Source organism: Cervus elaphus, chromosome 24 (assembly GCF_910594005.1).
Source record: "Cervus elaphus chromosome 24, mCerEla1.1, whole genome shotgun sequence".
Lineage (NCBI taxonomy): Eukaryota > Metazoa > Chordata > Mammalia > Artiodactyla > Cervidae > Cervus > Cervus elaphus.
This window is the reverse complement of record NC_057838.1, coordinates 61,400,780-61,424,621: the sequence shown is the minus strand read 5'-3', so window position 1 is coordinate 61,424,621 and position 23,842 is coordinate 61,400,780. Positions and strand designations below refer to the sequence as shown.

The 23,842-nt window shown below is 57.6% G+C and overlaps 3 protein-coding genes across 9 annotated transcripts; 1 reads left to right on the top strand and 2 right to left on the bottom strand.

Annotated features, from left to right (window-relative positions):
• Positions 1-1,584: 1,584 nt before the first annotated feature.
• On the bottom strand, positions 1,585-9,040 carry CDHR4 (cadherin related family member 4). Of its 3 annotated transcripts, none has more exons than XM_043886193.1 (19): positions 8,856-9,040; positions 8,283-8,467; positions 7,763-7,925; positions 7,599-7,681; positions 6,992-7,102; positions 6,282-6,385; positions 5,960-6,096; positions 5,519-5,702; positions 5,269-5,422; positions 4,940-5,033; positions 4,499-4,702; positions 4,279-4,418; positions 3,896-4,046; positions 3,586-3,806; positions 3,220-3,362; positions 2,673-2,729; positions 2,486-2,573; positions 2,227-2,254; positions 1,585-1,718 (listed from the first exon to the last, which is right to left on the bottom strand). In XM_043886193.1, the coding sequence occupies exons 1-19, from the start codon at positions 8,902-8,904 to the stop codon at positions 1,663-1,665; spliced, it is 2,352 nt and encodes a 783-aa protein (XP_043742128.1). In that variant the 5' UTR covers positions 8,905-9,040; the 3' UTR covers positions 1,585-1,662. The 3 variants fall into 3 exon arrangements, with proteins under 3 accessions (XP_043742128.1, XP_043742127.1, XP_043742130.1); XM_043886192.1 differs by having other exon boundaries at positions 2,227-2,257; positions 8,856-9,039; XM_043886195.1 differs by lacking the exon at positions 6,992-7,102 and having other exon boundaries at positions 2,227-2,257; positions 8,856-9,038.
• Positions 9,041-10,703: 1,663 nt separating this feature from the next.
• On the top strand, positions 10,704-12,947 carry INKA1 (inka box actin regulator 1). 2 transcript variants are annotated; one of them, XM_043886197.1, is made up of 3 exons: positions 11,224-11,355; positions 11,829-11,910; positions 12,104-12,947. In XM_043886197.1, exon 3 carries the CDS (start codon positions 12,134-12,136, stop codon positions 12,902-12,904), a length of 771 nt encoding a protein of 256 aa, XP_043742132.1. In that variant the 5' UTR covers positions 11,224-11,355; positions 11,829-11,910; positions 12,104-12,133; the 3' UTR covers positions 12,905-12,947. The 2 variants fall into 2 exon arrangements, with proteins under 2 accessions (XP_043742131.1, XP_043742132.1); XM_043886196.1 differs by lacking the exon at positions 11,829-11,910 and having other exon boundaries at positions 10,704-11,355.
• A 167-nt stretch (positions 12,948-13,114) lies between these two features.
• UBA7 (ubiquitin like modifier activating enzyme 7) lies at positions 13,115-22,289 on the bottom strand. Of its 4 annotated transcripts, none has more exons than XM_043886191.1 (24): positions 22,043-22,289; positions 21,790-21,958; positions 21,557-21,691; positions 21,352-21,458; positions 20,946-21,036; positions 20,721-20,856; positions 20,247-20,344; positions 20,016-20,162; positions 19,177-19,359; positions 18,888-18,995; positions 18,650-18,730; positions 18,413-18,568; positions 18,152-18,317; positions 17,868-18,073; positions 17,706-17,770; positions 17,431-17,614; positions 17,280-17,354; positions 16,858-17,032; positions 16,266-16,339; positions 15,904-15,996; positions 15,620-15,811; positions 13,959-14,051; positions 13,741-13,883; positions 13,115-13,325 (listed from the first exon to the last, which is right to left on the bottom strand). In XM_043886191.1, the coding sequence occupies exons 1-23, from the start codon at positions 22,096-22,098 to the stop codon at positions 13,779-13,781; spliced, it is 2,895 nt and encodes a 964-aa protein (XP_043742126.1). In that variant the 5' UTR covers positions 22,099-22,289; the 3' UTR covers positions 13,115-13,325; positions 13,741-13,778. The 4 variants fall into 4 exon arrangements, with proteins under 4 accessions (XP_043742126.1, XP_043742124.1, XP_043742125.1 ...); XM_043886189.1 differs by having other exon boundaries at positions 13,783-13,883; positions 19,177-19,347; positions 22,043-22,287; XM_043886190.1 differs by having other exon boundaries at positions 13,783-13,883; positions 22,031-22,286.
• Positions 22,290-23,842: the final 1,553 nt, after the last annotated feature.

The following is a 23,842-nucleotide window of genomic DNA, read 5'->3' as shown; positions in this document are numbered from 1 at the left end:
TTGTCCCTCACTACTGAGGAAACAGACTCAGTGTGGGAGGCTGGGCCAAGGTTACGCCACCTCTGGAAATGTAAGCGCCAGTTTCGCGCCTCCTCTTACTGGCTCCTGTGTATAATGCCCTCTTTGCAGTGGATTCCCTAGCTTTGCCCTTCATCAGCCTTTTGTGCCCCAGCAGTCTCTGGCCTGTTACCCACGTTTGTCCTGCGTGGAGTTCAGTCCTCAGCACAAAGCCCTGGCACCTAACAGACACTCTTATTCCTGCCCTAGGGCATCTTGTCTCCAGCTCTTATAACAACATCTTTTGCCCTGGACTGTCATGGTCTGCCACCAAGCGCAACTTATGAGCCTTGGGGAGACTGTTACCTTGGGCTTGGCATCAAATGTAATCACATAGCCTGATTCACATAGCCTCACATCAAGTGACCAGACTAGCTAGCTTTGTGACTTTTGAGGCTTGCTTGTTCTATCTGTGGAATGAGGATAAAAATCAAGCTCCTTAGAGATGAGCATCTAATGAGCCCTTAGAGCATTCTAAGTGCTCAGGAAAAGTCTGCCTGCAGCTGCTTCCTGTAACATCCTGCTGTGAGGCCAGCTCTAACACCCTCACTTCTGTGGAAGCACCATGAAGCATATTTTTCCCACAGAAGGCACTCGACTTCTTCCTCTGCCTGGGGCACTGTAACTGGCTCAGGAAGGGAGGTCCTCAGCTACTCTGAAAGTAAAAGTGTCTCAGTCCTGTCTGACTCTTTGCAACCCCATGGACTATACAGTCCATGGAATTCTCCAGGCCAGAATACTGGAGTGGGTAGCCTTTCCCTTCTCCAGGGGATCTTCCCAAACTGGGGATTGAACCCAGGTCTCCAGCATTGCAGGCAGATTCTTTACCAGCTGAGCTACAAGGGAAGCTTCTCTGAGAAGGTTCAGATCCATAAACTTGAAAGAGGGAAGAAGATTGAGAGAACTTGGAGACACCACAGTTAAGATAGCCTCCACCAAGACAGCAGGTCTTCTGGGAGAGCTGGCAGTATCCTGAGACTTGATGCCAGGCTGGGTATGGGGAGTGGGCTAGCACTTCCCCCCACAGAACCCGCCCTCCTGCACGCTGCTATGGGCCACTTGGCCATGTGCAGCACAGGGAACAGAGGGCCCATGAACCAAAGAGATCAGAAGGATATGGGAACACCTGCTCAAAAGGGGGCTATTCTCAATCCCTCCATGGCTACCCATGCCACAGGGTACTCAACCCTCACTTCAATGCAAAAGCTCCAGATGCAAGAAAACCTCCACATACAGTCAGCAAACTGCCCTGGAAGTTGGTGGGGCTCCTGGGCCCTCCCCATCTGCTAGAGTAGGTGTCCTCTGAGGGGAAAGGCCAACTGGAGGCCCCCTCAGTCATTGATGAGGATAACAGTGTCTTAGCGCTGCAGAACATTAATCACAGTCAGCACTGTACAATGCCTTCTTGAAAGAAAAAATAACCTTGTTCCCATAAGACAGGGCATCTGCCAAGTGAGAACAAGGAAGCACAGATCTCAGAGCTTCTCCCACATGTAGGTTACCAGGGAAGGACTCTTCTGTTGGTAATTTTGTTTATTATTGTATCAGCTTGAAAACACATGATCAAATGAAGAAGAAATTCTGCAAATATGCAGCTCCTGGGCCTCAGAGCCAGCGCCGGGCTCCTGTGTGCGTGTTGAACAGGTAATCTCTGCCTGTACCTGAGTTCAGATTGTCAGGGGAGAGAGAGAGGGCCCTGCTGGCTTCGGCAACACTGCCTCCCTCCCCTAAGGGCAGGGAAAGATATTCCAGGACCCTTGGTGTGACCTCCCGCTCCCTCCTGCTTGATCCAGCTTGTCCTCTCCCTCCTTTCTCAGCAGATCATTTGAGATCTGCCTCAGATACGCAGGAAGCATCCATGAGCCCCCGAAACTTGCCATCAGCTCCCCTGAGCCCCGTGCCAGATTACTCTACCATAACTCATGGTGACAGTGGACCATTTGGGGGCCTCTTCCCTCACAACTTTCCCCCCATTATCCCCCAGAGGCAGGAACCAGATCAGGGTCCCAGTGTTTGGCCAACACTGGCTGAAAGATGAGTAGGAGTGAGAAGAGACCCCATTCAGGGAAAGAGTAGATAGTGGATGTCTGGTGGTAGGCAGAGATTGAGATGAGGTCTGGAGAGAAAGTGGGTCCAAGTGGAGAATGGTTTGGAAAAAGGGGAACTCACGGGAGTCCTGGGCTCTGCCATCAAAATGCTGCTGAAGGGAAGAATGAGGAGGGTGTAACGAGGTGAACCCCACCCATGGGGAGCAGGTGGAGGCTTGTCCCCCCAAAAGGGTCAAGAACCCACCTGCTTCCTGCATCCTGATGGTGCTGGTATGGGCCCTCCCACAGGGACAGCCAGCCATGGGAAAGGGGGCAGGCTTGGCAGGGAGCACTCAGCAGCAGCCTCAGTGCCCACCGCACAGGATGGTAGGTTGACATACCAGGCTCGTGACACTGCTGGGTGCCTGGGGTGTCTCCATCCTCGGGGCCTCCACGAACCCTTCAATGGATCCCTTAGTTCCCTGGATACTGGGGCAAAGCAGAAGCAGAAGTAGGATAGGGCTCTGAGCTCTGGCCCGAGTTTCAGAGATGGGCTTCCAGGCATAGAGGTAGGCAAAGGAAGCTTACCTGTTTAACAGTAGGGCCTGGGGGGGTTCGCTTGATGCCTGGAGCACCTGGGTCAGCCTAAAATGCCAGGAGGAGAGAACAAGCAGTGAGAACAGCAGACCTGCTGGCTCCAGGAATCAGCACCATTCATCTGCCACTCTTATTGGAGATAGCCTGCGTCCGTATGCACTGGCCACATTGTTACTCCCATCTTCCCCCAGGTTCAGTCCTGTGCTCACGAGAAACTCAGCGTGTTAGGGGAAGGTCACATTTCAGGTGGAAGGCAGGGCTCAGGAGTAGGGGTAAATACCCAATGCATGACAGACTCAAAGAGTCTAAAGCCCTTGACCTTATCCACACCCATCCCATTCCAGACTGGGTTCTGCCAGTGAAGGAGATAACTTTCTCCCAGTGTCTCTCTGCCTCTAAGTTGATGACCCCCGGAGGGAGGGCAGTCCTCCTTAATATCATTCTGTCTGCTCATCAGCTTGGGCAGTCTTAGGTAGAACCAGCTATCACAGATGCGAGACCTGGGGGGAGGCGAGCAGCATAGGAATAGGAAGCCTACCCCCGCAGGAGCCGGCTGAGGAGCCAGCCCAAACCCAGGAGGAGAAGGGCACTGGTCGCTGTCAGCACCACCACGAACCAGGGCTCCGGCTGCCAGAAAACCTCCGTGTCTGTCACAAGCAGGGGTGTCATCCTTGAAGGCACCTGAAATGGGGCCACATCTTCATCACTGTCCTGCCAAAATGCCCCAGTCATCCAACCTTCAAACCCCTCCAAGGACTGGGCCACCCCACACCCCAGGTTTCTCCTCTGTATTTCCAGGCTCTTTGCACTCAGCCGTTTCCTCTGAAATGCCTTCCCCAATTGTTCCACCTCGAAAACTATATCCTTTCTCCCCACCCAGCAAGAGCCTGAGGAACCCCCTCACTGTGGTTCTGTGGGTGCTGGTGGCCCCTGTGCTGGCCCTCCAGGGCACTAGATGCACAGTGACAGTGGCTGTGGTGCTGAGGTGGGGGCTAGAGAGGCCGGCATCGGCCACACGGATCAACAGCTCATATGTATGGGGCTGCTCTGGCCAGGGGGCCCCCAACGTGAGGTCGTTGTGCACCAGGACAGCTCCTTGCAGGCTGAATCGGCTCTGACCATTCCCTGAAAAACAGAGTGGGAGAAGAAGGGAACCATGGCTGGCCTTGGCCTGCCCCTCCCCCGCAGCCTGGGGGGGCCCCCATGGCCCTCACCCCCAACAATTCTGTAGGAGAAAGCCAGGCGCTGGGGCTCCTGGGGCACCCGACACGACATTGTGGTCACCTCCAAGCTACGGCCCAGGTGAGTGTAGATGGTGAGTTCCTGAAATGGGGGCTCACACTCGGGGGCATGGTCGTTCACATCCTGCCGGAAGGTAGTCAGATCACCACCCCCAAACCTCCAGTCCAGCCCCTCAGCCTCCCCCCATCACAACCAGAATCTCGGTGTCAGCCAACAGTTTCCAGAACTTTCCACAACAAGGCCCCAACCCTCTCCAGCCAACCAGTGGAGGAAACGGAAGCAGAGAGGATAGGCAGAGCACCCAAGGGGGAGATGAACTCTTTCCAGTTCTTTCTGACGCTTCGGGCTCAGTTACCTCAACCTCAATGGTGATGGTGCAGGAGCCTGAACGGTGGCAGGTGGGGTCCTGGTCTTGGCTGTGGTCAGTCAGCAGGACAGTGAGCCTGTACGACTTCTGCAGCTCATAGTCCAAAGGCCCCAGGAGGCGAACCTCCCCTAGAAGAGGGGGCCACAGCCTCAGCTTGCAGAGTCAACCCTGGCTCCACCCTCTCCACCCAGCCCTGGGGTGGGAGTACCGCTGAGACGGTCCACAGCAAAGGGGGCGGACCCGCCAGAGATGGAGTACTCAATGCTGTCATGTGGGTAATCCATGTCTGTGCCCACCACAGAGCCCAGCAGGGTGTGGGGCCTCGCATCCTCACGAACCCGGAATGTGCGTGAGACACAGGTTGGGGAGAACTCATTGACAGGCGTCACCATCACCAGCACAGGCACCTCAGCTGGAAGCCATTTGGAAGTCAGGGAGCTGGCCTGGTTTGGCCCAGCCCTGCCCTGGGGGTCAGAGGAGGGGGAGGCCCTGGAGGGTGGGGGGCAGTAGCTCACCCAGGGGTCTTTAGTGGACACAACCCTGCCCTGTTGGTTTCTGAGGGAGGAGAGATGACCCCCGTCCTGAGGACAGGAAGAGGGGCACAGAAGAGCCCTGTCCTGAGTGTCCAGGCCTGGGCATGGTCACTCACTGGTCATCAGAGGCTGACCGCTGTCAAGCACCAGGATGGAAGCTGTATGCTGGAAGCAGGCGCCCGGAGCGTCACAGTCCAGTGTGTTATTCACCTAGCCAGAGGGGCAGGAGAGTGCAGCGCAGCCAAGGCCTAGGAGAGCCTCAAGCCCACTGGGCTGCCTCAGGCCAGGTTGTTCTCACATAGCCTACCCTGACCCTCCGGTAAAGCAGGTTGGCTGCAACACCATATCCTTCACCCTCATGGTCTCTGCTCCCACGGGACCACTGGGCCACCCCCTTCCTGTCCAAGCACCCTACACCGTGGGTCTGAGGGCGGGGTCTGGGTACCTCCAGGACTCTGTCTCGCAGGCAGAGGCTGGAAGCGCTGGCAGGGCTGTGGAACAGCAGTTGGTAGTCCAGGGTGGAGCCAGGAGAGTCCGGGTCAGTGCAAGTGAAGGTATTCAGCACGGTGCCCACAGGCGTGGTCTCGGGGATCTGAGTCCTGGGAGCAGAGGGCGGGGGGCAGGGCGGGAGCTGGGGCTGGGCTGCGAGCCCTGGCTCTCACCCAACAGCCAGGGTAAGACTCCCAAATACTCACACCAGCAGCGCTGGGAGGCAGCGCGGGGGCCAGCGGTTGACCGACTGCACGTCCACCCGGAAATCAAGCTCGGTGCTGTCCCACGGCCTGAGTCGCTCGAAGGCCTTCACCCGCAGCCTAGTGACCGCGGCGTCCGGGGCTTGCACCAGCTCCAGGGGCGCGGTGGTCCGGACCACGCCGTCGACTGGGCGGGGTGGCAGGGCGCGGGACGCAGAGTTCGGTCCCGCCCCCAGGTCAGTCCCGTTAGCACCCTCCCACCTCTCCACGCCCACCTCTCAGGGCGCAGAGACTGACCACCTGGCCGCCACCTCCAAGGCTCGTTTCTAACTCCGGGCCCCCAGACGCGACCTCGCCCCAGATTCTGCCTCAGCTCCAGGCGTTGCAGGTCACTTCTAGACCAGCCGCAGAGGCATCCCCTTACCCGCCCTCCACGCCCCTCACCGCGTCCAATGGAGAAGAGCCGGCAGGGCACCGGGGAGACGATTTCGTAGCGCACATCGAAGCCCCGGGCGTGGACCTGAGCCACCTTACTTCCGGGAACCAGGTTTTCGGGAATGGTGATGTTCTGGGCTTGCTGCCTGGACCAAAATGGGAGCTCTGGCTCCTACCTGCTCCCGGCGGGTCTGCAGGCTCCTCTCTTGGGTCTTCCCTGGTACAGCAGCCAGCTGGGGATGCTCCTGCAGCCCTACACCTTAACCCTACTCCCGAGTTCCTGGGGCTGGGTCCTGTCTTTCCCACTATCCCCAGGGTAGGGGAGCCTTACAGGAAAGAAACCTGGTTGGAGGGAGCAGGCAAAACTTTCACCGTCAGCATCCCATGGCAGCTTCGGCCTTGTCCAAAGGTCACCAGGATCTGAAGCTGGAAGACCTGCCATGCACACAAAACAAGAAGGGAACTACGATATGTGTTTACCCACATGTGTGTGCCCAGCCCCCCTCAGGACCTCCATAAGGAGCCCCACACTCACTCCGCCCCATGACCTGTTACTCTAACAGATATTCCTTCCTGTCTTACTCTTCTGGGTCATAAGTCCTTCTCTTTGGATGCACACAGCCCCCAAATGAGTAATATCTGAATCATTCACAACATGAATTAGCATGGTAGAGTTGCCAAGAGCCAGTCACTCAGATGTGGAAGCTTTAAAGAAGGAACTTCTCTAGTCTCCTTCAGACTGCACTTGCCGCTGTACTCAGAGTTTTCACTTCCTGTGTGACTGCTCAGAACTTTCTCCTTTCTGTAAGGGGCACTGTGGGCTCCTGGAGCCAGGGATCCCTCTTCTTTCTAGAGCTCCAGAGCCCAGCACAGAACCAAGCCAAGGCAGGAGGGTAGCCAGCATGGGGCAGCAGGTATGGGCTATGTCTGGGAAAGGCAGATGATTGACGAGGCCAGGAACAAATAATCCTCCATGAGGTAATGGCTCTGTCCATTTTATGCCCAGTTCATGGATATCACCAGGTCCCCAGCCGTGCTCACCTTTTGAGCCTGGCCTTTGAGTCCCTGGGATGGTGCCCACAGCTGACCCTGCCCATCAATGGAGAAAGGTCCAGGGAAGTACGGAGGGTCCTGGGCACTGGTGATGTTCATCTGACAGGAAAGAGATGCTGGAGGCCCCCTTCCCTACCACAGTGCCCCGAGGCAACCCTATCAAAATCCCCCAAGAACCCAACAGGTATCTGCCCACTCTCAAATCTCCTGTACTCTGCCACTGCTACTTACTCTAGCCTGGGCTTCCCTGGCCCTGATCCAAAATCATCTCTGCTTTTAAACTATTCAGTTTTTAAACTACATTTCTTTGGGGGATTGCAAAAAATGATACAGAATTTTTTTTTTGGAGAATTTAGAACACAGAAGAACTTTAAAGAACTCAACCCCTGAGAAGTCCCTATGGGAACAGCCATAGTCATTGGGGGTTGGGAAGCCCTCAGTGACTCTCTCCAAGATCATGCATCCTGCAGAGGCCCAGCTATAGACTAAAGAGTCCTTCTGCAGACTATTCTTGGCCAGGCAGGGGCTGGCCTTGGTCTTCCCATCCCCCTTCATCCTACCCCCGCCCCCACCACTGCCCACATGCAGGCCTCACCTGGGCTCCCTGGCCTGGGAGCAGCAGAGTGTACAGTGGGGTCCCAGGCATGACAGTTTCTCGAACCTGAATAATTTCCCCAGCTGGCCAGAGGGGAGGTCAAGGAAGTTCAGGCCGTGCCTGCCCACCGCCCCCCGACTCCCGCCTGCTGCCTCTAGCCTTACCCGGGCTGGCAAATCGACCAGCACACTGGTCACGATTAGGGTCCCGCTGAACATTCACAGAAAGCCGACCCTCCGTCACTTGGCTCCCACATGTGTACTTCAGCTGCAGCTCATAGTGGTTCACTGTCAGGGCGTCCAGCCGGGCCGAGCTGCTCAAGGTTATCTGTGGCAGATGGGCAGTGCCATGTGGGGCTGAGGATCTCCATCCCCCAGCACCACCTCTAGGGGCTTCCCTGGTGGCTCAGAGGGTAAAGAATCTGCCTGCAGTACAGGAGATCCAGGTTCGATCCCTGGGTCGGGAAGATCCCTGGAGAAGGGAATGGCAACCCACTCCAGTATTCTTGCCTGGACAAGAGGACAAGAATTCCATGGACAGAGGAGCCTGGCAGGCTACAGTCCATGGAGTTGCAGAGTCAGACATGACTGAGCGACTAACACCATCACTTTCACACCACCTCTGACTTTGTGAATTTAGAGTTTGCCCTTCCCCCACTGTCCCCAGCTGTGCCCATGATCCTACCTTGCCCTCATAGATCCCCTGCGACCTGGTCAGGCTAGGTGGGTTAAAGAAGGTGGTGGGTGGCTGTACACGGAGCAACTCCAGGGTTGGTACATTTGAAGAGCAGTTGAGGGGGAAAGACTGGAGGATGGCACCAGGTCCCTGGCTCTCAGAGATATCTACGAACCAGGGCAGGCAGTTGAGGTCTGTGAAGAAGAGACGATTCAGGCTAGAGACCCCCATGCTCATCGAACCAGGTACACAGAGTCCTTCCCTTCTGCCTTGGGGCCTGGCCACATCTTGGAGACAAGCAGCCAAAGTCTTCCCTTGTCCCCCACATCCAACCACGGATTGGCTCATTTCACAGACTGGGGCTAGGTCTTGTCTTTCCCACTGTCCCCAGGGTAGGGGGACAGTGGGAACTTGGGCGAGGAAGCAGCTAAGGTAAGGAATGAGAGTCGGGGTTCAGATCTTTGCCCTTTCCTGGCTCCCCCCAGCCCCTGTCCTCTATGGTAGCTTATCTGAGAGGGAGTGGGACTCCACTCTGGACTCAGGGGGTGAGACATGAAGTTCCCCCACCCACCAACTCCTCACCAGAGACAACCAAAGCAAGAAGAAGCACCAGGGGCCTGAGCAGCACCATAGTGGCCTGAAGACACGACAGCAGAGGAGACTCCAGAAGGGCAGACGTGTTTTGTCAGGGCCACCCTGTTGCCAGGTCTGTTGTTCAAACACAGGACTCCTTGGCCTCCAAGATTCTAGCCCCACCCAGCCCCTGGTGACTGAGCTCTGGACGCTATAGGTTATCAAGAGACCTGGAAAACTCCATTTTTTCACTGCTCCCAGTGGATTTCCCTGTTTATCACTACCACGTGAAGGAGATGTGAGGGGAGAGAGACCAAGCTTCAGATAGGGAAACTAAGGCTCCAGGAAGTCTTGGTCATGCAGTTCTTGGAGACAGAGTACCCACAGCAGCCACTTTGCCAGGAAAAGTGGGCCCAGGGCCTGCTACCCCACAAAACCCGAACTCCAGCTGCTCACCCCCATTAGAACATTATCTGCCTGTGAAATCTGAGCCCAACCATCAACAAAATCTCTCAAAATCTGTCTACATTCAACAGACAAAAGGTATCCTTGGTGACAAAAATGGTGGTTACTTTGGGGCATAGCAATTGGAGGGGACAAAAGGTGGCCTCCTGGAGTGGCTGATGATATTCTATATCTTGATCTGGGTGACACAGGTGTCTACAGATTTTAACATGTATAGAGCCATACCGTTAAAGAGCTGTTCATTCATCTTATTTACATTACATGCCAGTTTTTAAAAGGTTGTCTTCACACGCTTTCTCCAGCTCTTCACCTCTCTCTTTTCTACCGACTGTGTTTGAGCTCGTTCCTCTCCCCATAAAAGTGCTCTTGTCAGGCTCCTCAGAGACCTGCCAACTGTCCAGCAGTTTACGCTCTGTTCTCATCTCCTCGGCACACGTCTGACGCTTGCTCCCCTTGGCTCCTAAGTGCCCATGCTCTCTTAGTTGCCTCCCACCTCCCTGGCAGCTCCTGCTCAGCTCCTTTGCTGGTTCTTCTTCATCTTCCCTACCTCCACCCAGTGGAGTGTTCCAGGGTTCATTCCTGTCTGCTGCCATCCTCTGTCCACATGTCCACAAATGACCATTTGATTTTCTTCTCCAAGATCACTCTTTTCCAGTCTTGCTTGGTTGATTCGTGCCAATGCCATCCAATCAGTAGTTCAGCCCGGAAGTCTAGGAGTCATGCTTCATGCTTCTCTTTGTCTTCCCATACTCATGTATCAGCAAGCTTGATTTTAACTCCAAAACATACCTCAAAGTATGTTGAGGTATGTTTGTACTAGACCTACCCAGATCCAGGCCCTCCCTTCCCTTGATGGATGAGGCAGGAGCCTCCGCTCTGACTACAGAGTGGTTCTCCCAAAGCAGCAATTATCTAAACAACAGCCAGCCCAGGTCATTCCCCTGCTCAAAAGCCCCCTAGAGCTCCCTACCACACCAAAAACAAAACCCTTTATTCCCTTCTAAAACTGCTAGGAGCCTGGTTTTGCTGACTTCTTCAGTCCCCCCCAACTACCACCATCAGAAATATCTAGGCCTTCCCTGGTATTTTCCTGTCTACTGACTTATCTAGTTTGTCTCCAGTTAGTCTGTGTCCTTGAACCTAGGCCTAGCCACCTCAGGGAACTAATCCTTTGGTCAAAGAACCCCCCGCGGTAAGACCCTGCATTCACTCAGCCTGCCTGTGGTCCGCGATAGACAGGATGCGGGTATTGGGAATCCCCACGAGAGGGCAGCCCTGCTTAGCTTGGCCGAGGCGAGAGACAAGGGAGTGGGAGGTTGGGCCTTGGCCGGGGCTCCTCCCCGGTGCTGCAGCGAGGCTCTGCGCTCCCTGAGTCCTCAGAGGGGCCGGACCCCTCCCATGACTTCCAGGGACTGTGGAGGCCGGCTCCAGGAGCGGATTCAGTGGGTCGGACCACGAGTGGGCCACAGCACTGCCGAACCCGAAGCTTGGGCCCGATCTACCCGCTCAAGGGCGCAGCCGCGGTATCCGTGCGCTCCAGGGACCCCTGCGGGAGGGACCACAACTGTCCCCTGGGAAAAATGGGAAACTGAGGCTACCGCAGGGGTGCGACTTGTCCTGGGAGTCAGCTCAACGGCCCGGGACTTCGGGGAGCACCGGTCCGGATCCCGCCGGCTTTCCAGCTACAGTCCCGCCCTTCCCCAGAAGAGCTGCTTCTAGGGAGTGGGTAGTGGGCGTCAGGTTCTCCCACCCCGCAGGGCCCCGGGGGTGGAGCCACACCAGCCCCGCCCCAGCCCCATTGGCTGCGGCGCCAGGGGCGGGGCGGGGCCGCCAGATGTTGGGGCGGCGGCGGCAAGAGCTGGGGAGAGGGAGGAGCCGTGGAGCCAGGCGGAGGGCAAGGGCGCCGCTGGCCGGCCCGCCGGGCCCTCTCCGCACGGCTCTCGCCGGAGTTCGAAGAGGAACTGGCAGGCCTGGAGGGGGCTGCGGCACGGACATGCACAGCGCTCGGCTTGACAGTTTCCTGGGCCAGCTGCGCTGGGAACTGGTGAGGCTTAGGGGCGGGCGTGGCTCGTGAGGACGTGTGTGGGGTGCTCGGCTGCCTTCCTACCCGAACGACACTCGGATGGGGGGGGAGCTGTCCCGAGTGCCCATCCAAGACAGGATGGGGGCGGGGCGGCGTAGATGGCCCAGATGGCCCGCGTCGGGTTTCGGACGATTGGGAGCTGCGCTGGGCATCAAGTAACAGCCGCCCAGCTGGCCGTGCTGCCGGCGCAGCGGAGGAAGTTGGGGGGGAGAAACTTCTTGTGGGGCGGGGCAGGGGGTTTTAAGGAACTAAGGAGGTGGTGGCGCTACTACCGATGCCCCTTATTCCAGGCTGGCCTGTACCTCTTGTCTTCCTGGAGAGTGTTCTTTTCTTCTCTGAAAGAGGCTGTGGGCTTTGGGGAGCTGAATCCCTCAAGAGGCACGGGATGCACCCCCCCCACCCCAGCTCTGAGCAAGACCTACTTCCCCATGCAGGCCCACAACCCTGCCTCCCGCCCTGGTGGCGGGTACCAACTTGCCCAGCTCTGCGTGCTGCAGCCTGCCAGACTGCCACCAGGTAGGCCGATGGGAGCCACACGAGCTTCGTGTGCCAGCGCCCCACGCCGGCCCGGTGCCCGCTAGAGGCCTTGCTGCTGAGGCCTGCAGGCCTGTCCAGCCCTCCTGGGCCTTCTGTTTTGGAACTGGCCTGACCAGGCAGGCCGGAGTGACCAGCACTGCTCCTACCACTTCTGCCCTCTCTTCTTCCACAGCTGTGTGGCCGGGACACCGGCTCACCACCAATGCCTGGTCCCCTTCCGCCACCCCCCAAACAGCGCCCAGGCGTGCGGCTCAAGCACCAGCTCAGGGCCTCAGATGCATTGGAAGAGGACTCGGTCTGTGGTGTGGAGGAAGAGGAGGAAGAAGTTGGGGTGACAGGAGACAGGAGTGCAGCCTTGGGGGGCCCCAGGGAGCATGGCCTGGACTGGGACTCCGGCTTCTCAGAGGTGTCGGGCAGCACATGGAGAGAGGAAGAGCTGCCCATACCCCAGCACCCAGCACCCTCGGCATGGCCCCCCCGGAGACAGCGCCTCTCAACCAGTGGTGTCGCCCAGCCTGGCGGAACGCCTGTGGCCCGGGTACCACCTGTTCACCGACCACGGCCCAAGTCCACCCCAGACGCCTGCCTGGAACACTGGCGGGGGCTGGAAGCCGAGGACTGGACCACGGCCCTGCTGAGCAGGGGTCGTAGTCGCCAGCCCCTGGTGCTGGGGGACAACTGCTTTGCGGACTTGGTGCACAACTGGATGGAGCTGCCCGAGGCAGCAGGTGAGGGGGACGATGGGGGTGGGCCCCGTGCCCGTGCTCGGCCCCCCCAGTTCCTGCTGGGCCTCTCTGAGCAGCTGCGGCGCCAGCTGGCCAGGGCGCGCCGGGCAGCGCTGGCAGGAAAGCGACTGTCATGCCCACCTCGCCCGGAACCCGAACTACCTGCAGATGTCTCACGCTTTGCAGCCCTCATGAGTTGCCGCAGTCGGCAGCCCATCATTTGCAATGATGTTGTCAGCTACCTCTGACCCTGCCCTCCAGCCTGGGACAATAAAGGCCTTTCTCTGGACAGTCCTGGTTCCGTACCCCCCGAGGCTCCAGGAAGCAGCGCCAGCCCTGCAAGGCACGACTCAGGCAGGCGAATCGAAAGAGCCTTTTCCCTCCCTGCAGGAGTCCTTGTCATGCCTGTTTCACATGCCGTGCGTCTGCTCCATCACCCGTCCTGTCCACTGAACACCTTCCTTCAACAAGCATTTATTGAGTGCCTACTGTGGGCTTGGGATGCAGGGCTCGGGACGTAGGGCTCGATGGAGCTGGGTGGTGGGGCTCCTGCCTTGTCACAGCTTGTAGTGCAAGCGTGGAAAGTTAGTGTCATACTCCTCACCCTCGTAGCCAAGTTCCAATACCAGCACTCGCTGCCTAGGCGCCTTCTTCACCAGATCTGTCACCCTGGTAGCGTGGGGGGAGAGAGGTGGGGAGATTGGGTAGATGAGCCGTGACAGGCAGAGTGTCCTGGCATGGGCTCCAGGGTGCTGGGGGGGCCATAAGGAGCCCAAGCCAGGAGCAGGAGCAGCCCAAGACAGGAAACATCTGAAAACTATTTTAGGAGCGGCTGGCGGGGCAAGCAGGAGGCAGGAAGCTGTGAGTCCCCTGGGAGTGGGCCGTGAAAGGGGAGCTGAGGAGGGTGTGGAGGAGCTGGGGGGGGCTGGCCAAGCAGGCAGCTCCTAGAGGCCCCTCCTAGAGGGTTCCTGGCCCTCACCCCACCCCCAGCCCGTTTGCTGGCTCCATTTGGCAAAAGAAAACTTCAGGAAGGTGTGAGGGGCCCAAATGGGGTTGGGAAGAGGAGAGGCTGCACGTCCCTCACCTCCAACCTCCAGGGCCCGGTTAAAGCCAGGTGCAGGCTCACCTGTGGGACAGGTGCCAGGCCTGTTTTTCCTCAGACCATCCTGCTGAGTAGAGCAGAGCCGACCCATGCAGGAGCATCGTCACCTTCAGTCCTTGTAGCTCCTAAACAGAGACAGGTCAGGGGCCAGCAGGGCCAGGCGGAGCCAGGCCTGGGAGCAGGGCAGAACTGGGGCACACCTGGATGAGGGCCAGCAACGACCCCAGGGTCCTCTCGGGCTGCCCAGCAGGCACTTCCAGGCGGTCCCAACAGGTCCACTTCAGGTGATGGAACTGGGGGGTGGCAGTGGGGAGGAGTCAGAAGCTTCTTACACACACACACCCTCTCCCCGCCCTAGTTGCCAATAGCTTATGGCCCCTTTCCTAGGGGAGGAGCTGGACTAGAGGCAGGAAGCAGAAGCCAGGGGGTGGGGATGGAAGGTGGGATCTGGGCCCAGAATCTCAACACCCTCCCTGCCTGTGCTGGGACAGGAAATGGGGCTATGGGGCCCCCCGCACAGGGAAACAGGCGATCCATCATACAGGCTGATTTTGTGTGTGTGAGTGTGTGTGTGTGTGTGTGTATGTGTGTGTGTTGGAGGGGGGGCAATGCTTCCTGAGGAAGTGAGGAAGCAGGAGCAGGGCTGCTGCAATCTCTGATAAAGCTGCCTATTCCTCAAATGCAAGGCTGGAAGAGAGGGTGGGGGGCGGGTACATCCGGTCCCCTAATCCTTTACCACCAGGGCCTTGGACTTTCTCATAGACACATGGGTGAGGGGCACAGTGACTCCAGCAGGGACACAGTCCACAGAGGACTCTCTTCCTGTCCCTTTGTTCCTTGTTTCTTAAGTCTTGGGGTTCTGGTACCCAGAGCTGAGGGCATAAGGGTGGCAGGCAGCCAGGGACCAAGACTAGAGGGGTTCTGCCAGCTCCCCAGAAAACACAGTGAGGTCAAGCTGAGAAAGGACCAGAAGTGATGTGGGGGACCCTTCCCCACCCTTCCCCCTCCTCCATGGACAAAGGCAGCTTGTGTTCTAGCTAGAGGAGGGGCCCTCACAAAGGGGCTCTGTGTGCTGTGCCCTGAGGGACCCCAGGGCTGCTCAGCCTAAGCCCAATGCCGGCCCATGACCTCTCCCCTCTGCTCTGGTGAGAGAATTCTCTCCAGACCCTCTCCTGTGCCCCCTAAGGAAATGCCAACTTTTGCAGAGCCTGGGCACACAGCTGGGGCATTCACAGCCCAACACTTGAAGGAACACACATGCACACAAGCACACATGTGTACTCACAGGCAGAGCCATGCAGGCCCACATCGTGCAAGGGCCCTGCAGTCTCCTCTGGCACACAGATGTGCAAGTATACTCCCTCCATGGCCACACACCACGAGGCCAGGGATGCCCAGACCCGGGTGCCCTCACACTTGTGACAGGAATGCACACCCTGTGACCGGGTTGCACACCCCCACACCCATGCTGGTGAGCTCAGTGCCCTTTAACTCAGTTGAGGGGGGCGGGCGCGGATCCCCATGCCTGGCAGCCTGTCGTTAGGCTCTGTTTAGGACTTGGGCCCTAGTCCCCCCTCCCCCTCAGGGAAGGAGGGGTGGGTGGGGGATGGATGTCTGGCTCCACTAATGAGTTAAAGCTGCAGCTCCCCCAGACCCGGAGGGTTGGGGGTTGGGGGTGGCTGACGGCTGCTTCCTGTGTCTGACAGGTCCCAGCCGGGCTGTGCAGCAGGAAGGCGGCTGAAGGAAGTCTTGAGGACTCCCCCAGAGTCGGTCCTACGAGAGCCTGAAGCTGGAATAGGGCCTGTTTGGGTAGGTGCAGGCAAAACTCAGGTCTGGTACAGGTGGGGTGTCCAGGGCTCACCTCCTGGATGTCTGGGGCCTTAGGTACCCAGCGGCTAAAGTAGTTTTCAGCCAGGCGCAGATAGCTGTGGCGAAAGGCATGGCGGGGCCGTGGTCCGCCCACCACCTTGTACAGCTCCAGGCCTACCAGGCCAGCCACGGCCGCTGTAGTGGTGACAACGGCTGGGATAATCCGGCCCACAATTCGCTTGGTCTGCCAAGGACAGGAGATCTGATCTGGGCCCAAGGCCTAAGGCTAGGGTTTGACCCGCCACCTCCAGGCCTGAGCCCCAAGAGGCAGGTTACCTCGGCGTGGCCAGCCGCTGGGATCCCATAGTTCTGAGCTCTCAGGCTGGCCGCTGCCACCACAAAATCCACATGGAAGTTGCTATCATTGTCCTGTGAGACCCAAGACACAGTCATGTGAACACTGTCCCAGTGCCCCGAGCCTGTGCCATTGCACAGGTCTTCACATGATTCTGTGGGCTGGAGGCTCAAATCGCCCCACTTAACAGGTAAGGAGACGGAGGCTCAGGGAAGCTGAGCTGCTTCTGGGCTCCTTCAGGGAGGAAAACTCAGGCCCAGGGACTTCAAAACTACCTACTTAGCTCTTGACCTTCCTCATCAGCCTCTCTGGCCCAGCCCTTCACTCCCACTTGGGTTATGACCTTCTCAAATGTCAAGGGTTCAAGGGGAGGGCCCTTCCTCCAGGTCTTCAGGTCTTCATGCAGTTGCTTACAGCCTGTTGGGAGGAGGAGGAGAAGGGTTGAAGCAGTCCTTAACCCCCCGAGTCCTGTAATCTTCTTGAGCCTGCCTGCCTATCCTTGGTCCCTGCCAAGTCTATCATGTACTACTTTCAGGCAGATCCCTTGATGGATGGTGCAATCTCTTCTCTGGCAGCCCCAGCCCTCACGTATGTGTGCCTGCAGACACACATGCACACCTGTGTGACCCTGTCCTCATCTGGGGCGCCACACCTCATTGCTCCCCAGGGACCAGTGGTTTGTGGGTTTTTTTCCTTTGCTGAGAGTTGGCCAAGGGAATGGGGTGGGGAGGATGGTAAATAGGAGGGAGAGGACCTACTCTGGAACCAGGGGATGAACCCAAGGCTAGAGAAGAGCAAGGTCAGAGGGCCTGATAGGTTGTGACTTGGCTTCAGGGCCCCCAGACCCATCTTCTTTCTGCAGCACAGGCTGAGGAAGCTCAGGCCTTTGGGTGGCAGCATAGAGGGGTCAAGGCTGGGGACCTCACCAAACTCACCAGAAGGCGAATCCAGCTCCAGCTCACTAGCAAAAATGCGGTCCAAGTTCTGGGGGTCAGGCAGTGGCAGCAAATTCAGTAGTCCCCTGAGCGCAGTCTGGTCCTGTGAGCCAGGCAGCCCATGCATCTGGGCATATAGGTTGGCAGCTGCCAGCACATAAAGGAGGTGAGTATCCTGCAATGAGACCCAGAGCAGGGGTGGCTGCATGGGCCTGAGTGAGCGTGTGTGGGTGTGTGGGGCGGGGGTCATCGCCCACTTGAAGATCTGTTGGAGGGCCTGCCTCCCATGTGGACAGCCACATGTGCACAGACGTGGCTGTCTCCCTCTCAGCATCTCGGCATCGCTACAAAACACAGAGGTGCCCACCTCTGCCCTGAGGGGCCGCATTTCCCTCTCAGGGCTGCCAAGGGACCCCACTCACTTGGCTGGCATCAAACTCCAAGGGTTGGGGACACTGTTTGGGACCCGACCAGAACGGAGCTCCATCCTCCTGCACCTAGGGAAACACAGAGGCTGCTGGGCTCCGGCCAGTCGCCCCCAAGCCCTCAGCCTCCTGGGCCCCAGGCACCCACTCTGTCAGGTGGGTAGGTCCTCAGCAGCTGTGTGATGCCATGATGGAAGCGGAGCTGCCAGTGGCCAAGGGCCCACAGCACGCAGTCTCGCCAGGTCTGCGGACGCTCCGTCAGGACACCCCGCATTGTCTGCAGCAGGGGCTGCTTCTGTGACTTAACCAAGTCTTCCGGAGACGAGAGTGCTCTGCGGACGGTTGGGAAAGCTTGAGGCCAAGCCCTGAGCCTCTTGGTGTTAGGGACCCTGGACTCCCATACGCCCTTGTCGGGGGTCTTACTCTGGGTGGCTGTTGATGGTCTTGGCAGACTCACAGAAAAGGTCGTCAAACTCACCCTTGGCCCACTGTGGGGGAGGGAGGAGCCATGAGGGGCCAGTTAGGAGGTGGGTCTGGGGCAGAGGCCTGAGCCAGGTAGGTAGGAGTCTCTGGGATGCCTCCTACCTGCACAGTGTGCTCGGTTGTGGTGGGGATGTACCGCACGGTGCAGACAGGGTCAGGGGCATCTTCAGAAGCTGCGTCGGAGGAGGGGGCTCTGTAGTTCTCAGTCACGTGCGGTATGAACACACCGGTGCTGCCCCGGGTGCCCGTGGTGCCTGCCTCCAGCAGTGGTTTCAGAAAGTGGGTGCAGCGAGCAGCTACGTAGTCCCCTGGCAAGGGAGACAGAGGGTCAGAAGTGGGGCTGGCACAGCCTCGGACAAGAGTGAGTTCTGAGGCTGGGCACTCACGGGCCTCGAAAGTGTCCAGGGCAGCAGCCACGCCATCCACCCCGGCGAAGAAGTCGTCCCCAAAGATGTCCTCTGTGCTGGGATCCAGCGGGAGGTTGAGCGGCGTAACCTGCAAGTCTGCGTTCAGGCGGCGAGTGGCCTCTGCAGCCACCTCTGCCTTTTGCCTCTGAGAAGAAAGCAGGAAGATGTTGGGGGCGTTGGGAAGGGGGTACAGTGGGAGGACGGTCCAGGACGTGGGTGTGGGGAAGGGTCAGCACTCACATGAACGTCCTGGGACCTGAAGAGGAACTGCCGGCTGAGATTGGAGAGCTCCACATGGTCCATGTCGGCAACGGTCACGCCCCCACGGCCCCCGGCCCCCAGGCCCATCAGGGCAAAGCCTTTGAGCAGCTCACAGCCGACAGCGCCAGCACCCACCTGCCAGCAGGCAGGAGCAACCTTAGCCAGAGGGCCAGGCCTCACCCCTCCGCACACTCCCGACCTCACCACAGGGCTCACCAGGAGGTAGTGCTGGTGGCTCAGCTTCTCCTGAAAATCGGCCCCGAACACTGCGGTTTGCCCATCATAGCGGCAGTGTCTCTAGGGAACACAGACAGGCCTCGGTGACGACCGCCAGCGGGTGCTGGGTCTCCCTCTCACACCCAGTTTTCCAGGTCAGGACCTCAGGACCATTCTTCATGTTTCTCCCTGAGTCCTGAGTTTAGCTAAGGCTTGCATCCCTACCCCAGGTTCTCACCGGTGCACAGTCCTCAGGGTTGGGAAAGGGGTCCCCATCTTCTGGAAGGCAATCCAGGGCATCGAAGTACAGCCACTGGTCCAGGGGCATAAACTTTCCGGAGATCGCCTGTAAGTCAGAGCTTTAGTCTGGGGACTCTTGGCACCTCCTAATCCCCTGAGATCCTGGCTGAGGGCTGCACCCAGATTGGTGAAGCTCTCAAGGCTGCTGTCTAGTGTTGGGCACCCTGTGGCACCCACAGTGACCTCTGCACCCTTCCCAGCCCTGCCCTGTCTCTGCCTGTACCCACCTTCAGCACTTCCTGGGCAGCCACTGCACCCAGCACGGCTGCCATGGGGCTCAAGCCACCAGCACTGCTCAGGGCAACTGTCCGCACCAGAGCCTCATCCAGCTGCTCTTCCAGAGGCTCGCCTTTGGTCCCCTTCAGTGGTCCCATGGCCTGGGCCAGGTCCACCACCATCTTTGCATCAACCTAGCAGGTAGAATTCTGTTCAAGCAGCCCCAGCCTGAGCTCCACCCCGCATTTGAATCCTTCAGGCAGCCATCCCCCGCCTGTTCCACAGAAGAGGAAGCAGAAGCCTGAGTGGGAAGGCCCCACTAGACGATGCTTGGTACCAGACAATGGCCCTGGAGGCTCCCCCAACCTGGGAGCAGCTTCCAGGCCAGATCTGAGGTGGGGAGGAGGAGCATGAGTCCCCAGGCTTTGTGCTTGGCCCCTTCATGAACTCAGCCTCTGGTCTTGGGCTTCCCTGCTGGCTCAGATGGTAAAGAGTCTGCTTGCAATGCAGGAGACCTGGGTTTGATCCTTGGGTTGGGAAGATCCCCTGGAGGAGGGCATGGCAACCCACTCCAGGATTCTTGCCTGAAGAATTCCTATGGACAAAGGAGCCTGGCGGACTACAGTCCATGGTGTCACAAAGAGTCAGACACGACTAAGCAACTTAGAACAGCTGGCCTAGAGATAAGTGTTTATTTATCAGCTCCCCACAGCCCATCCTGTCTTCTTTATATGAGTGGGACACTGCTTCTGGATTCAAACTTGGATCCGTAAGATAGTCACTGTCACCTCCTGGTAGGTGAAGCCCTATTAAGACAGAGGCTAGGGAGAAGGGCATCAGGGCCACTCACAGGATCCCAAGGCTTGGGAGGGCGGCCATGGAGCTGCTGGAACTTGTGCAGTGCGCGGAAGGACTGATGCAGGCAGCGGGCACGGTGAACTTCCTGGGGACTCTGGGCCACCACACGGGGCTGAAGGAGGGCTGCGTCCAAGGGTTCCTGCAGAGGGCACTCAGTTTAGGGTCAGGTCCAGAACCCTGTGGGCCCCTTGAGGCACCCAACCCCAGATGACCTTGCACTCACGTGGCTGACAGTCTTGGCTCTCTTGACCTCAGTGACAGCCCCGCCACGTAAGTAAGGAGAGAAAGCTGTTGTGTCTCCAATCTCCAAGGTCCCATCCTCTGGGGGGAGATTGAGCCTAGTCAGCATGACCTCTGAACCTGAGTAGCTCCCCACAGCCCATCCAGTCTTGCCTCGGCATTCTCAAGGTGGGACTTCCCTGGTGGTCCAGTTAGTTAAGAATCTGCCTTGTGATGCAGGGGATGTAGGTTCAATCCCTGGTCTGGGAATAAGATCCCAAATGCCAGGAGCAACTAAGCCTGTAGGCCACAGCTAGAGCCATGGAAGACCCCACATGCTGCCACCAAGACCCGAGGCAGCCAATTCTCAATGTGGCTTTGCCCTGAGGAAGGTAGAGAGAGGCCTTATCTCCAAAAACCAGGCTGTCTCCACCCCCACGGGGGCCTGGGTGCTAAGCCTGGAGTGGGGTTGACTTACCCCGCACGTGGAGAGGCCGAGGATCACAGCCGTTGAGCTCCACCATGCCCTCAATGCCTGAGAAAGTCACCCAATCCCCTGTGTGGAAGTGGTGGGCATCAGCCTCTTCTCTCAGAGTGAGAATGCCAGGGGAGCCCTGTGAGGAGAGGCAGGCTGCTCAGGGCCTAGCCCTGCCTTTCACAGGCTCCTTCGTAGGGGTAGTGCCCGCCCGCCACCAGCACCCACCTGGGAGATGTGCTGGATGGCGGCCGTCAGGGGTTCTGCCTCCGTGGGGTCCTGCACAGTGAAGTTCTTACCGAAGTCACAGAACAACTGCCTGTGGCGGGGTGGCAGGGGTCACTGAGCTGGCTGTGTTTAACCGCCACGGTTGCGGTGAAGGGCAACAGGCGCTAGGGCAAGCCCCAAGGAATTGGGAAAAGAGTGCTCAGAGAGGCTTGGAAACTGGAGTTTGAAAGATGTACTGAGCAAGTCTGGAGGCTGGAGTAGAGGAAGCAGACGCATGGGACCGAGGACTGTGATCAAGAGGGGAAAGTGGGGACAGCCCTGGGGTTGGGTGGAGGGGCTCTGGAGCAAGCCTGGAACTGGGATGGGTCGCTGCCTGTGAGGTGGCAGGCTGAGCGAGCAATCTCACCCCACGAGGCCTCGGGTGTCCGCCACCAGGAAGCAGACTCCATGCTTGTGGCAAAAGGTGCCCGCTCTCAGCTGCTCCTCCAGCCTCGAGGCGGTCAGCACCACCACCTGAGTGGACCCCATGAGATCAGTAGGGCCAGAACCACTTCGAGCCCACCCCCTGGGGGTGGGGGAGCTTGGCCTGGAGAGTAGGGCTGGGAGGGCACCTGGAAATCCAGCAGCAAGTCCTCGGTGATGTCGCCTGTGTAGACACACACCTGAACGGCTCCATTGAGCTCAGCCAGGAGTTTTTGAGAGGCCTCAGCCCTGCTCCTTCCCAAGTCCTGCTCTGAGAGCAGAAACTAAAGAGATGCCCAAGGCTGGCTTTAGCAAGGAGTTTTCTCTTGGGCCCCACCCCCACCCTGGTCTGGAAACCCAAAGCACCCCCCAGGAGCCTCACCTGGGCAGCCAGGTCAGACCAGCAAGTAGGGTGGGGATCATGGAGAGTGAGGCTGCCCACACCCATCAGGACCAAGTTTTTGGCCACCTCAGCCCCCAGGCCCTGCAGACCAGACAGCAGCACCTTGGCTCCCTGAATTCTCTGCATGGCCGGCAAGCCCAGCACATACCTGTGGGTGGGAAGTAAGAGGGCAGGCAATTGGAGAGCAGGGGTTAGAAGGCTACCCCGCTCTCCTCCCCACCTTGAGCCTCACAGCTGCCGCGAATACAGCTCCTTATCCAGCGACTTGGAGGTCTCCAGGGTGTCCATCCTGACGCCTGGGGCTGCAGGGTTTGTAGACAGGAAGCAGTGCCAGCAGGAGCCAGTGCCCAGCAGCGCTAAGGCTCAGAAGTGAAAGATGCAGCTGGCAGCTTTCTTCCTGGTTCCTCTGTCATTTCGGGTAAAGCAAAAGTGAAAGTGAAACTGAGCGAGCTCATGGTCCTGCCTCCAGCCTGTCCTGCACAGCCCAGCTTGGCAAAGACTTCTGGCAGCCCTGAGGCACTGGCAAGTGGGGAGAGAATTCCTGGATCTGTTTCTCTCTGGGAAAGCAGGTATTTCTCTTAAGGAAGAAAGAGGGCAGGGCCATGGGAGGGAATCCCTGTCATCTCCTGTAGCTCCCTAGATGTCCCAAACCGCAAGCTCCTATCCTCTTCAGGGGTCCCTGTATGAATGGGCTTCCTGCCCAAAGGACTAGTGGGGACGCCCTTGTCCTGAGGGCTCACCTGGCCTCCTGTCCACACACAGAGACTTAGAGACCCCAGAGGGCAGAGCCAGCCCCATCCCAGAGGCTGAAAGGCTGAGAGATGTGGGCTATGCTGCCCACATCCAGGGCTTAAACTACAGACTTGGGGTGCAGCCTAGCCTTTTGTTGGGAGTGCCTGTGTGTCCCGGAGTCATCTCCTCTGGGATCTCCAGAGGGATTCCCCTCTGCCCACAGTGCCCAGCCGGGACAGTTGGCAGCCCCAGGAGGCCAGTCAGGATCTCTCACTGGTGAGTCCCAGGACTCAAAGAGGGTTGTCAGTCTTTGCGTGCCAGCCCTGTGGAAAGCTAGGGGCAGCTATGATCATGTGTCCTTTATATTTTAAAATAATTATAGATTCAGAGGAAGTTGTGGAAAATAGAAAAGAGGGGGTACCCTCTCCACAGATGTCTTCTTCTGCCTTCTTAGGAACCCAGGGCCAGTTCTCTATAGAGGATGGAGCACAGTTCCCCACAAAACTCCACAGTAGTTAAACCAAGTGCTATCAAAAATTATTTTTAAAAAAACATTAAGGTAAAACCTATACATCATTAAAATAACCATTTTAAAGTATACAATTTAGTGGGATTTAGTGTATTGACAATGCTGTGCAATCACCATCTCTCTCTACTTTCAAAACTTTCACCCACAGAAAGACACAACTACCTTGGATAATCGCTACACACCCCCATTCCGTTCTGTCACTAGGGATTTGCCTATTCTGGATATTTTATATAAAAGGAATCATACAAAATGTGACCTTTGGTATCTGTTGTCACTTACAATCTTTTTGAGGGTAATCCAAATTGTAGCATGTCTCAGGACACCATTCCTTTTTGTGGCTGAATAATATTCTATGAGAGGCACATATCACAATTTGTTATCCAGTGACCATATATACAGTCAATGGAATTCTCAGGCTAGAATACTGGAGTGGGTAGCCATTTCCTTCTCCAGGGGATCTTCCCAACCCAGGGATCAACCCTGGATCTCCAGCATTGCAGGCAGATTCTTTACCAGCTGAGCTACCAGCGAAGACATTATCCAGTCACTGGTTGACATTTGAATTGTTAACACTTTTTGAATATTATGAATAGTGCTACGTGATCATTCTTGAACAAGTATTTGAGCACCTGTTTTCAATTCCTTTGGGTATATACCTAGGAGTAGCATTGTTGGGTCATATAGCAATTCTGTTTAAGTTTTTGACAGGCCAACAAACTATTTTCTACCAGCAATGTACATTGTTTTTATTTCTCCACAACATGGTCTGAC